At 39.1% G+C, this 13623-nt stretch overlaps 1 protein-coding gene across 2 annotated transcripts in view; it reads left to right on the top strand.

The window, feature by feature from the left end:
* The window catches only part of Sbf (SET domain binding factor), a 209704-nt gene that overhangs the window by 96703 nt on the left and 99378 nt on the right, over positions 1-13623 (top strand). For both annotated transcript variants that reach the window (XM_071674009.1, XM_071674008.1), the window contains 4 exons: positions 349-547; positions 3562-3698; positions 8763-8944; positions 11804-11997. In XM_071674009.1, coding sequence (XP_071530110.1) covers positions 349-547; positions 3562-3698; positions 8763-8944; positions 11804-11997 — 712 coding nt within the window. The remainder of the gene's footprint in view (positions 1-348; positions 548-3561; positions 3699-8762; positions 8945-11803; positions 11998-13623) is intronic.

Below are 13623 nucleotides of genomic sequence, written 5' to 3'. Positions count from 1 at the left end.
TCTTCTTTGTCTTTATAATTTTCATAATAGTTGTGGGTTGTCTTAAATCAAAGTTTAAATTCATTGTATTCTCAGTACTTTAAAAGTGTAGCAGAATTCTTTGTAAATAACACTCTTTGTACTTTTTGTAATGCCTTATGTATTGTCATTATATATTTTTTTATGCCTAAGTATTTATTTATATCTTATAATATTTACTATATTGATTATATTGTAATCACATGATCCTTTTATGATATACAATGTTTTATCATTCTCCTTTGAATTCCCATTTATGAGATTTTTAGTTATAAAACTTCTAGGCCTTTCTCTTACTTGTGTGTGATATCTATGTACTCACTTACATAGCCCAAGATCTTGCTGCCATCATTAGTGCCGGGAGAGGAAGTTATGTATGAGGGTCTTCGGGTTTACTTGTTGCCTGATGGTCGAGAGAAGGAATCCACTGGGGGCCATATTGGTGGTCCCATGTTGCTGCCAGCTGAGGGAGCACTCTTCCTCACTAACTACAGACTTATTTTCAAGGGTCTCCCTACTGATCCTTATGGTGAGTTGATAAGACTGTTTTAAAGCCTAATTATTCATCTTACTAAGGAAATGGTAAGACGTTTTCAAACCTCTGTTAGCTACTCAGCAAAATCTCTAATATTGCAAAGTACCAAGCCTCATTTTCTTCAAACTATGCAACTCCCTCTCTCTGAATTCCCTTTGTCACTACTGTCATCAGTATCAAAACTTAGAAGAATTGATTAACAATAGAATCAAGCAAATTGTCCCTTGCTCAACAACACAAAATTGGTTTTAGACCCAATCACCCCAAAACCACATTGTACACAGACCTCACACATATTTCAAATGCTTTTAAGTAACCAAATTACCCTTCCTTCACAGTATTAGGGGCAACAAACATTAACAATTCATTTGACATTGTACCTCAACACATCCTCACTCAAAAGATATTTGACATCACCCATAACAACAATGACAAAAAGCGGTTGACCAGCTTCATAGGTAGTTACCAAGTCACTCACATAGGCTTCACCTTCAAAACACTTAATCTCATGTGGAGTTCCCCAAGGAGTGGTTCTTTTATCAACCCTCTTCAATATCCTCCTTTATGAGCTCCCATTGCCTCCTTCAGAATACAGTATGAAGGTCTTCTCTGAAGCAAATAACCTTACTATCACATCATAGCACCTAGACACCATTTAAGCAACAACAAACATCCAGCACTACTTTAAACAGTCAGAACAGTGCCTCACTTCGAACAGAATTTCTACATCACAAAAGTCTTCAGTCACCCTTTTAACTCTAAACAGCCACAAATCCAAACCAACTAACTATTACCTAAAATAGCCAAACACTTCAGCTCACCAACTGTTCTTGGCATCTCCTTTGTCATGCAAATGACATTTATCTTCCACACCTCAGGTATCATCATAAAAGCCACAAACAAGGTAACTGCCCTAAGAACTGTACATAACTGGTGCTAGATCTCGACAAAAAATCCCATTATATCCTCAACAAGATTTCTTTCCACCATTTCCTAAACTGTGCCTCTCCTGCTTTGTCATCCACCCTACTGATAACAAATATAACACAGCAGCAAGCCTCACAAAATAGAGCACTCAGAACAGTCATTGGCTGCCCGTCACCATGCATCCAAGTCATACACCGTGAAACAAAGATCCTCCCAATGGAATCCCACCTCAGTATGCTTTACTCATATTTTCGTAACACCTTTTGACTCTTCCCATCCAGACTGTTCTATAACTAAACACCAACCCCCAAATAGAAATATAAAACTTACCTCTACTTCACAATTGAGGAGTCTTTTCTCATAGACCCCCCACACCCAAGAAACACAACACTGACGAAACATATGCCCATTTAAGTGATGCAACAAGCACTAAACAGCTCTCCCAACTTAATCATAAATGTCACCCCAACTCTCTTTTCCTACTGTACAAATAGGTTTTTGCCTGTAGGTAATCAGACGTACATCCATCTGAAACCACACTCTGGACACCATTCTTCCATACATCACAAACACCAATTCAGCACATCTCAAGACCTTTCATGCTTATGATGCAGCTGCTAAATTGAAGACAGTACATACTTACAACTCGATTGCTCTGCACTCTCCTTTTATAAGCACACTTAGAACATCACTACACTTTATGACCTGTGCTGTGGTCTTGCCCATTGGACGTAGCCAGCTTCTTGAATGGTGTGGGAGCCCCATACAAGATAGAAAGGACTCAGTCCAAAAAGGTAAGGTAAAAGGTAATGTACGGTGTTCCATGTGAAACACTTGACATTCACTCGCCACACCACATAGATCAATACAAAATCACAACCAAACTATATGCATTTGTAGTCTAACCAGTACCATATTTGAACAAGAAGAGGATCTCTTGCTTACCACTACAAACAATTCAACCATTCCGCCCCAAACTATGCCTCACCTGCCTGGTCATCCACCTTCTTAAAGGCAGCTTTAGCTTGCTGAAACCACACAAAAAAGCACACAGAAGAAAGATTGGCTGTCTAGCAGCCATAAACCTCAGTAGTTTTTCACCCAAATCTTCCACTCATTCCCTGTCATCTTCCACTTGTACCCTCTCATCAACAATCATAAACTGACTCTCCTCTCAAACCCCCAAACCCTGTCAGACTGTATACCTGCTCCTCTTCTTAAAACCTTTGTGTTCACCTCCCTCACCACCCCATCCAAAAACAAATTAAGTAACCCACCTTCCTGTCTTCCTACTCACACGAATGCTGTAGTCTTTATTATAATTCTTCACTGCTTCAAGAGCTCTCTCCTATACCATACGTTCACAGAGCCTCTTGATCAACCCTATCATGTGCTTTCTGCAGATCCATTACATACAAATCATTCTGTTAAAGTAATTCTCAAGCACCTCATCATGAAAGCCAAACATATATTGAAAATTGTAGCTAATCAGTAAAAAAAAACCAATTTACCCAATTCTTAAGAAATTCATCTGCAATACAACCACTTCAGGTGCTTTGCTGCACTTCATCTAACTCAAGGATTTCACCACCTCTTCTCTTTTCACCATACTATTTGCCTTGACTCTCTCACCTCACTTGGCTGTGCATCCAGAATGCCCTACATCTGCCTCCTTATCATCAGACATGCAACAATCTTTCAAATTCTTTCCATATTCTCTTCACCTCATTTCTGATTGCTACTATATAAAGCATAAAGAAAGTTGGGCAGACATGTAAGTCGAAACAAAGAAAATCATTGTCTGTACTGTACTGGACTTCAGGTGCTCAAGGGTACACTGCGAGTGAAAATTCATTTTTGTTATGCTCTTGTATTAGGACTGCAGTCTCATCAAGAATTTTTCACAGCAAAGGAGTTTACATTTCCCTGCTACTGGAAGTAGTGCAGCCTTGGGCTGCAGGAGCGTATAGAGAGATCTTGGGTAACGAGGATTTTCTGTTAAAAACTGATCTTGGAATAATTATGTATAAAGATAAACTTATTGGATTTGGATGTGATAAATTGCTCTTTTTCTTCTTTAGCATGCGAGCAAGTGGTTGTGCGATCCATGCCAGTATCATCCATTACAAAAGAGAAGCGAGTGCCTGCTAATCAGCACTCAGGTCCCATGGACCAGTGGCTTGATGAAGGTCTCCAGATACGATCCAACACCTTCCAGGTATAAAATTCTTGTACAAACTGCTAGATTGTGATGATTCATGAAGAGCTTATAAGCTAACTATAATGGATATATTTAGGTTAGGGTTTCACAGTTATCATTTGTTCTATAGAGCCAGCTCATGTAACAGGATAGAGTATGTTATGCTGGTATATATTGATGTTTAGAGAGAGAATAGCTTAGATAGATGGATGGATCATAGGAAGCTGAGTAGTGATAAATGAGTAACAGGATATATATCTTGATGATAAATAGTTTTACAGTTTTCTGTTAGTTGCAGTGCAAAAAGATAAGTATATTGCTTTGGTTTGTGCTTTTGTATGGTAGTTGCTTATGCCTTTCTTGGTTTATAGTTCTCTGCCCTCAAATAGTAAGTCTTTAGCTCTGCCATCAAACAGTAAGTCTTTTGCAGATTTTTCAGTTTATGATCAAAGTAATGACAGGCAGTGCTGAAATGAGCAGGAGATGGAATGAGTATTTTGAAGGATTATTGAATGTGTTTGATAATAGGATGGCAGATGTAGTGTTTTTTTGGTCAGGGAGGCATACAAAGTGAAAGAGTCATGGGAAGTGGTTTGGTGAAAAGAGAAGAGTTGGTGGAAGCCTTGCATAAGATGAAATGTGGCAAGGCAGCTAGATGGGATCGTTTTGCAGTCAGATTTCTTAAGAAAGCAGGTGACTGTGTTGTTGATTGGTTATTTTTGATTTTCAGTGTATGCATTGATCTTGTTAAGGTGTTTGAGGATTGGCAGAATGCATGTGTATAGTGCCAGTGTATAAAGGCAAGGGGAACAAAGGTGAGTCTTCAAACTACAGAGATATACATTTATTGAGGTTATGTAAGTTGTATGGGAGAATGATGATTGAGAGAGTGAAGAAATGTTCAGAACATCAGTCTGGGGAGGAACAAAATGGTTTGAGGAGTGGTATAGGTGTGGATCAGGTGTTTGCTTTAAAGAATGTGTGTTAGAAATGCTTAGAAAAACAGAAGGATTTGCATGTGGCATTTATAGATTTGTAGAAAGCTTGAGATATAGTCGATAGAGAGGCCTTGTGGAATATCGTATGGAAATGTTATGAGAGGAAACCTACTCGAAGCAGTGAAATTTTGTATGAGGAGTGTATGCATTTGTGTGAGTAGGAAGAGAGGACAGTGAGTGCCTCCAAGTGAAGTTGGGTCTGTGGGAAGAGTGTGTAATGACACCATGGCTGTTTAATTTGTTTGTGGATGAGTTGATGAGGGAGGTAAATGCATGGGTCTTGGAGAGAGGGGTGAATATGCAGTCTATAGAGGATGAGGAGGGCTTGGGAAGTAAGTCAAGTGTTGTATGCTGATAACACAACAATAGTGACAATTTGAGTGAGAAATGCAAAAGTAAGTGTGTGAGTTTGGGCGTGTTTGAGAGGGGAAATTTGAGAATGAGTGTGAACAAGGCAAGGTTATTAGGTTTTGCAGAGCAGAGAGACAAGGCAGTTGGCATGTGAGATATAATGAAAATTGGAGGAAGTGGAGTGTTTTAGATGCGTAGGAGTGGATATGAGCGTGATTGGTACCATGGAAGCAGAAGTGAGTTGTAGGGTGGCTGAGGAGGGTGAAAATTTTGGGAGTTTTGAGGAAAGTGCAGAAGGAGGAGGAGGATGAAAGGCATGCACAGGATAGAGAGAGTTGGAACAATTTGGTATACTAAGGTCATTTTGGTGTCAGTGGACTGAACCAGGACATGTAAAGCATTTAGGGTAAACCTTGGAAATGTGTATGGGGTGTGGTTGTGGATAGGGAGCTGTGGTTTCAGTGCATTACACATGACAGCTAGAGATTGGATGTGGCCTATCTTCTATTGGAGATCTTCTGTTCCAGGTGCTACCTCACTGACATGGAAAGTTGCAGCTAATTTTGAAAAAATGAACATGTTTATATGTGTGTGTGTATATGCATGTGTATATCTATTTCATTCTGGGTCATCCTTTTCTTTAGTAGTGAGGCAGCTTGTGGAACAGAAGACTGAATTCGTTTACCTCCATCCAGTCTTTATCTCTCATGTATAAAGACATTAAACCAGAGCCTCCTATCCACAGCCAATCCCCAGCAACCTGTGATTTCCTCTCACCACTGCATATTCCTTTTTTCAGGTCACTGAGAGCATATTGTCTCATGTATACCACATTTTTCCAGTTGGCTCTGTCATATGTAGGCCCCTCACCATCCTGCATGTTTAGGCCTTAACTCCTCTTAACATCTTTTTCTTCAGCTCTCCGTCCCCCAGCTCCTTGTCCCTTCAAGTTCTGACACATATCCTCTTAGACAATCTCTCCTCACTCATCCTCTCCAAATTTTCAAACCATTTTATCACACCTCTCTCTTGCCCTATCATATATTACTCAATTAATCCTCCTTATACACTTATTGTCTTCATTAATTTAATTTCCAACACATTCTCTTTCATCTATTTTCTTTGATCTTGGACCCATGCTTCACATCCACATAACACTATTAGAACTACAATACCACGTGAATTATATATCTTTGCCCTTAGAGATGTTAACCTCTCTTTCTGCATGCTGTTTAACACACCTTAGCCCCTTAATCACCCCATGGCTAATTTTAGCTTCCATAGTTCCATCCACTGCCATATCCATTCCCAGATATCTGAAACACTCCACTTCCTTTAGCTTCTCTCCATTTAAACTCACACTCCAACCAACCTTTCTCTCGCACTTCCTAAACGTCATAACTTTGCTTTTGTGTACTTTAACTCTCAACTTTCCCCTTTTCCACCCTCCCAAGCTCATACACAAGCTCTTGCAGTTCCTGTTTGAATCTGTCAACAGAGCCTTGTCATCAGCAAGCCACAAATGACTCGCATCTTAGGCACACCCACTCCCAACAGACTGCCAACTTGCCTGTCTCGCAAGGAATCTAACATTTACCTCACTCACCACCCCATCCATATTTAAACTGAACAGCCATAGTGACATCTCACATCATTGCTACAGACCCATCTTTACCTGGAACCACCCATGCTCCTCTCTTCCTACTCACACACATTACTTGCTCTTATGATAGAATCCTTTTGCTGCCAATAGTAGCTTGCCTCCCACACCTTATATTCATAACACCTTCCATAGAGCATCAGAATCAAGCAAGTTGTATGCTTTAACCAGATAGATAGATGTTAATGCTGATATTTCATTCTCCTAGTATTTCTCTCACCCACAGTTCAAAGCAAACAACTGATCTACACTGGTTTTACCATCACCCACTCAGTCATCAATCTCCCATGCTCAACAAACTTATACCTCTTAAATTAGATCAGTCACCTCTTTTCCTCTTGTTTATATACATTGGTGCTATTCATTATGCAGAGATATATGGACATGAGCAAATGATGCCTCTCTTCATCCATTCCTGGCACAACCTTGTTTTGTGGGAAACAGCAAATGAGTATTAAGAAAATTAAGAAATAAGTTGTTAGAAGCAGTGAAAAGTTTTTATCGAGGATGTAAGGCATGTGTACGTGTAGGAAGAGAGGAAAGTGATTGGTTCTCAGTGAATGTAGGTTTGCAGCAGGGGTGTGTGATGTCTCCATGGTTGTTTAATTTGTTTATGGATGGGGTTATTAGGGAGGTGAATGCAAGAGTTTTGGAAAGAGGGGCAAGTATGAAGTCTGTTGGGGATGAGAGAGCTTGGGAAGTGTCAGTTGTTGTTCGCTGATGATACAGCGCTGGTGGCTGATTCATGTGAGAAACTGCAGAAGCTGGTGACTGAGTTTGGTAAAGTGTGTGAAAGAAGAAAGTTAAGAGTAAATGTGAATAAGAGCAAGGTTACTAGGTACAGTAGGGTTGAGGGTCAAGTCAATTGGGAGGTGAGTTTGAATGGAGAAAAACTGGAGGAAGTAAAGTGTTTTAGATATCTGGGAGTGGATCTGGCAGCGGATGGAACCATGGAAGCGGAAGTGGATCATAGGATGGGGGAGGGGGCGAAAATTCTGGGAGCCTTGAAGAATGTGTGGAAGTCGAGAACATTATCTCGGAAAGCAAAAATGGATATGTTTGAAGGAATAGTGGTTCCAACAATGTTGTATGGTTGCGAGGCGTGGGCTATGGATAGAGTGGTGCGCAGGAGGATGGATGTGCTGGAAATGAGATGTTTGAGGACAATGTGTGGTGTGAGGTGGTTTGATCGAGTAAGTAACGTAAGGGTAAGAGAGATGTGTGGAAATAAAAAGAGCGTGGTTGAGAGAGCAGAAGAGGGTGTTTTGAAATGGTTTGGGCACATGGAGAGAATGAGTGAGGAAAGATTGACCAAGAGGATATATGTGTCGGAGGTGGAGGGAACGAGGAGAAGAGGGAGACCAAATTGGAGGTGGAAAGATGGAGTGAAAAAGATTTTGTGTGATCGGGGCCTGAACATGCAGGAGGGTGAAAGGAGGGCAAGGAATAGAGTGAATTGGAGCGATGTGGTATACCGGGGTTGACGTGCTGTCAATGGATTGAATCAGGGCATGTGAAGCGTCTGGGGTAAACCATGGAAAGCTGTGTAGGTATGTATATTTGCGTGTGTGGACGTATGTATATACATGTGTATGGGGGTGGGTTGGGCCATTTCTTTCGTCTGTTTCCTTGCGCTACCTTGCAAACGCGGGAGACAGCGAAAAAAAAAAAAAGAAAGAAATAAGTATATGGTATGTATGGGATATGTGAAATCATGCCAGGTTAAGCATAAGATAAATTGTGTTTACATTTATGGAGAGGGAAATCTCACAAGGAAAAATAGTGAGGATCCGTGCCACTAGCCATAGCCTTCTCCCATCCACACAGCACTCTTACTACCAGTGTAAAGGAAAAAATTGGGATTGTTTTTGATGCAATTAGGGAATGTAGCTGTACAGAAATGATGCGCTGTTAAAGGGTTAAACAGTGGTAGAGAAGTTAGGACATCTGTTGATATGAGCAGCCATTCCCAGAAAACATCTCTTGATATCGGCCACTGTTTTGGGTTAACTGTGTAATAGTTTGAAATGTTGTTTCTGAAAGTTATAGTTTATTTTGAAATCTTCTTTCCAGCTGATTAAAGTGGCATTTGATGAAGAGGTTTCACAGGAGAGTATTGAAACGATGCGAAAATTGATTAATCGCTTGCGGCACCCACCTACTATTCACCAACTGTTTGCTTTTGTGGGCCACAGTCATGTGCCTCAGACACCCAGCAGACAACAAAAAGACAAGCCAGGATATGGTACTCTACGGTTTGTATCATCTGAATATTTTATTAGTGGGGAAGTCCATGCATGCTTCATTTTAGTAGATTGCTCTCTTTTACAGAGGAATTTTAAGCAGTGAAATTTATCATTTTTCAGGAAGTTATATTTCTCTTACTCTTTGAGGATAAAAGTAACTTTTGAAAACTCACCACATCTTCCTATCCACAACTAGGCTCCACTGACCTTTCCATGGTTTTCCCCTGATGTTTCACATGCCCTTGTTTAGTCAAGTGACAGCACATCGACCCCGTTATATCACATAATTCCAATTCACTCTATCTCGTAGATGCTTTTCATCCTCCTGCTTGTTCAGGCCCTTATTGCTCAAAATGTTTTTCACTCCATCTTTCTATCTCTATTTTAATCTCCTCATTCTCCTTGTTCCTTCCACTTCTGACACATATATATACTCTTTGTCAACCTTTCCTTATTCATTAGATTTATGCGTATTTGATTTACGCCATTTTTAGAATGTTGCACATAGTCCATTTACACCTTTTTTTTTTTTTCAATTTATGCTGCCTTAAGTTTAGAATAATGCGATCATCATTGGACTGGCAGCACGGGGATGTAGCATTGCCAATGCTCTGTGAGAAGTGTGCTCTTGCAATATTTGACAAGGATGATCCATACCTAGGACAGAGTTCAAAGGTAGCTCAAAATGTCCTAGCTGACATCAGGTGCTATAAAGAAATCACCATGAGAAGACAATGAAGGCCAAACATACAATGTTAGATTTCATTTTGAAGAATAACGGTGCTCATAAGGAGGACCAGCCATCAGCATGTAGTGACATAGTGGCTGAACTCCCTTGACAATCAACACCATCCTCCACAACTACATCAGTTGACTCAGATGACCCTCTTCCCCAGTAACTCCTCCACTCACCTCCTCCCTCTCCATTAGCACCAACAAGCAATTTAGGAAGAGCAGTAAATGTAAGTGTTGGAATCAATTGATTTTACAGTATGTATGTTATAGTGTTTTGTATTTCCTGGTACTTGAGGGAGTTCCAGAAGGGAACAGGCATCAGAGATATAGATAGATAGATAGATAGGTAGGTATTTGTACGCTTAGTTTTTAACTAGTATAAAATTTGGTACTCTCTTGTTGATAATGAAACCCTTTAATCTCCGTTACTTACATTATTTAATTTACATGATTACTTTCAAGAATGTAACTATTTCATAAATAACGAATTACTTAAAATTGAAAAAGGTTGCAAATCACTGCCTGAAAATTATTGTTCAATTAGCTTAACACACATAGTTGGTAACCTAATGAAAACTATCATATAGGCTGAGATTTTGAGCCATTTAGAGGACGATTCTCAGCATGGTTTTCAGTGATATGGCTCATGTTTGACAAATTTGCTTGATTTTTTTATGAAATAATCAAGAAGTATAATGAAAATAAAGCAGTTGATGTCATCTATTTAGATCTTCAAAAAGCACATTATAAAGTTCCACATCAAAGATTACCAACAAAAGTTAAGTTGTACTTTGATGGTTAGGAAATTGGCTGACTCTCTTAAATGAAATGTAGTGATTAATGCTCAAGCCTCTGAATGGTTAGCTGTAACAAGGGGTATGCCACAGGGACCAGTCCTGGGACTGGTTCTCTTTCTTATATATATTAATGATACTGATAATGGGGTGCATTTTAAGATTTCTAAATTTGCGTACAATCTAAGAGAAAATTAAACCCACAACAGAAACTGAATATCTACACTTTCAAACTGTCATAGATAAATTGGTAGACTGGGCCAATAGGTGGCATATGAATTTTGATACTAATGATACTAAAGTTTTACTTATCAGTAGTAAAAATAAAAAGGCAGCTACGAAATGAATTCTATTGAGCTTCAAAGGTAAATGAGGAAAAGGACTTACATGTGATTATCTCTGGCAACCTAAAGCCAGGTAAGCAGTGCACAGAAGCAGTAAAAAAGGTAAAAGTTCTGGGAGTCACTGATAGGGCTTTCAAACGGAAGTTTAAGGAAATGATCCTCAGTCTTTACAACTTATTGGTGCATCCCCATCTTGAATATTGTGTTCAGTTTCAGTCACCGTACTTGAGGAAGGACTTAGAGTTAAGAGAGTACAAAGGCGAGTTACCAAGATGATTCCCGGCTTGAGAAGTAGTTCTTATGAAAGGAGACTAGACTAATCATATTTATATAGCTAACAAAAGAGAAGGTTAAGAGGTGATAATATTTGTTTTCAAAATCACTTGAGGCTTCAATAATCTTGATCCAACGAGCTACTTAAGGATAGATTCATATGATATCTTTCACAGTGGGTAAATGTCTTACCTTGAATGAGATGAAGTATACTTTTACCTCAACAGGATTGATTTACTATTTAGAGTAGATGAAAGCAGAACTATAGCTACATTTATGCTTAGACTTGATAAATGTTTTGCTTCAAATCCTGAGTCATACACTTAAGTATGTAAATCACCCTCTTTGAAAAATTTGTATGTCTTTCTGCTCCTATCACATTAATCCTTAAGTTTCTGTACTCTTCCACTATCACAAACACCCATATTAAGACCCAGTTGTCTGTTGATGTTTGAATTATGTTGTATTAAACAGCCATGGTGACATCACACACACTTCTCCACAGCCTACCTTCACTTTCCTATGTCTTTTTTTTGGCATATTTATTGATTATTGCTTTTAGGTTTTAGTTCTAGAGGAGCATGGAGTTTTTTTGTTAATGAGACATGAAGATTTTATATATGCCATGATCCTTTATATGATAGGAGCAATGTAAAAGGTAAAATATTTTGACATTTATCATAATGAATGTAGACTGTAATGAAAAAAATTTCATTTTACAGTGGTTTTGCAAAGAAAACTCTCATGAAAACTGCCAAGGTTGCAGGTCTGAAGCCAAGTAAAGGAGGCAAGCGGCATAAGTATGTATTCCCTAGCAATAACAAATCCATGACATCCCCAGGACGTATGAGCCTGGCCCAGATGACCAACATTGACTTGAGCAATGAGGATTTGCCCCATGATGATGACCTGTCAAGTAAGTTGCTTTTTTTGTATTAATAGAAAGTAAAGCCACACCATTGTTACATATCAAACTCACTAAACATTCATCTGTAATTCCCAAATGCTATTCTTATGTAACTACGTTTGAAGTTTATTTTGAATGTTGAAGTAATGACTTATTTGATAAGACATGGCATATAGTAGAATCCGAACCATATTTACTGTTTTATTTTAAGATGATGAAGTTGGGTTAATGAATTTCTTACTAATATGTAGTCTTTTATATTATGTTGCTCCAAAGCCTTAGATATTATGGCACCTTGTTCATTAGAAAATGAGATGTGGAAATGGTGATTACATTGTTCCACAAGCAGCAGATAAGAATCACTTCACTGTCATTAAGTAGTTATATCATGTACTATGTAATATTACTAGTTCATATTTGGCAGATGAAACTAAGTGATACCTTTCAGTTTTATGTCTATAAGTCTTGTGCCTTGAAGGCAAAAGAAAGGAAGAGGGTGAATATGCTGGAAATTAAATGCCAGATGATGATATGGTATGTAAGGTAGGTTGGTCATGTAAGAAATAACATTTTTAGAGAGAGAGAGAGAGAGAGAGAGAGAGAGAGAGAGAGAGAGAGAGAGAGAGAGAGAGAGAGAGAGAGAGAATTTATTATATTTTGAGAGTGCTAACCAGGTTATGCTGAAATAGTTTGGACATATTGATAAGATGAGTGAAGAGAGACTGACAAAGAGGATCTGTGTGTTAGAAGCTTAGGGGGACCAAGTAAAAATGGATGGATGGAATACCTGCTTACAAATACCTTTGATGTAATTTTGCCAGGGAGGCAGGTCCTGGTCCTGTGCATGGTGCTTACCATGCCTCTGTTCTTCAATGACTTTGCTTCTCTCTGCTGCTGTGTTACAGTCTTCCACTTTAAGCTCATCTGACAATAACTTTAACCATAAAGCTAAGATTATTTTACATGTATTTGTAGATAATCCATCATTATTTTTTTCTTTCATACTTGATCGTCATTTCCCGCATTAGCGAGGTAGTGCCAGGAACAGACGAAGAAAGGGTGCATTCACTCATATCCATTCCCTAGCTGTCATGTGTAATGCACCAAAACCACAATATCCTATCCTCAACCAGGCCTTTACAGACCTTTTTATGGTTTACTCCTACCGTTTTGCATGCCCTGGTTCAGTCCACTGACATCATGTTAGCCCCTGCATGCCATATTGATCCAGTTTACTCTATCCTGTGCATGCCTTTAACCTTCCTGCATGTTCATGCCCCAGTGGTCTGTAACCATTATAGTTCCTGTGTATTTCTTTGTATTAGTAATTGCATTTGTGTACCCTTACCTGATACAAATCTGTGCTGGCCTTCATCAACCCTTTGGCTGCCAGGTGTGACTAAAGTCATAATACACATTATTCCTTCTCTCCAATGAATAATACTTTAGCCCAGAGTTGTCAAAATACAGTTTGTGCAACCCTTGTGGATTGCCCACCCTCCACCAACCAGGAAATAATGCCAGGGTCCTAAAAGGTGCTGCTCCCATTTGTTGGCATGCTGAAACTTCACACATAAACAGTTACTTATTCAGCTGATAGCTGCCACCCACTTAGTGATTTATTTTCTTTTTTCT

This window comes from Panulirus ornatus, chromosome 19 (assembly GCF_036320965.1).
Source record: "Panulirus ornatus isolate Po-2019 chromosome 19, ASM3632096v1, whole genome shotgun sequence".
NCBI classification, from domain to species: Eukaryota; Metazoa; Arthropoda; class Malacostraca; order Decapoda; family Palinuridae; genus Panulirus; species Panulirus ornatus.
Note: the sequence above shows the minus strand (reverse complement) of the source record. Positions and strands in the feature narration are given on the sequence as shown.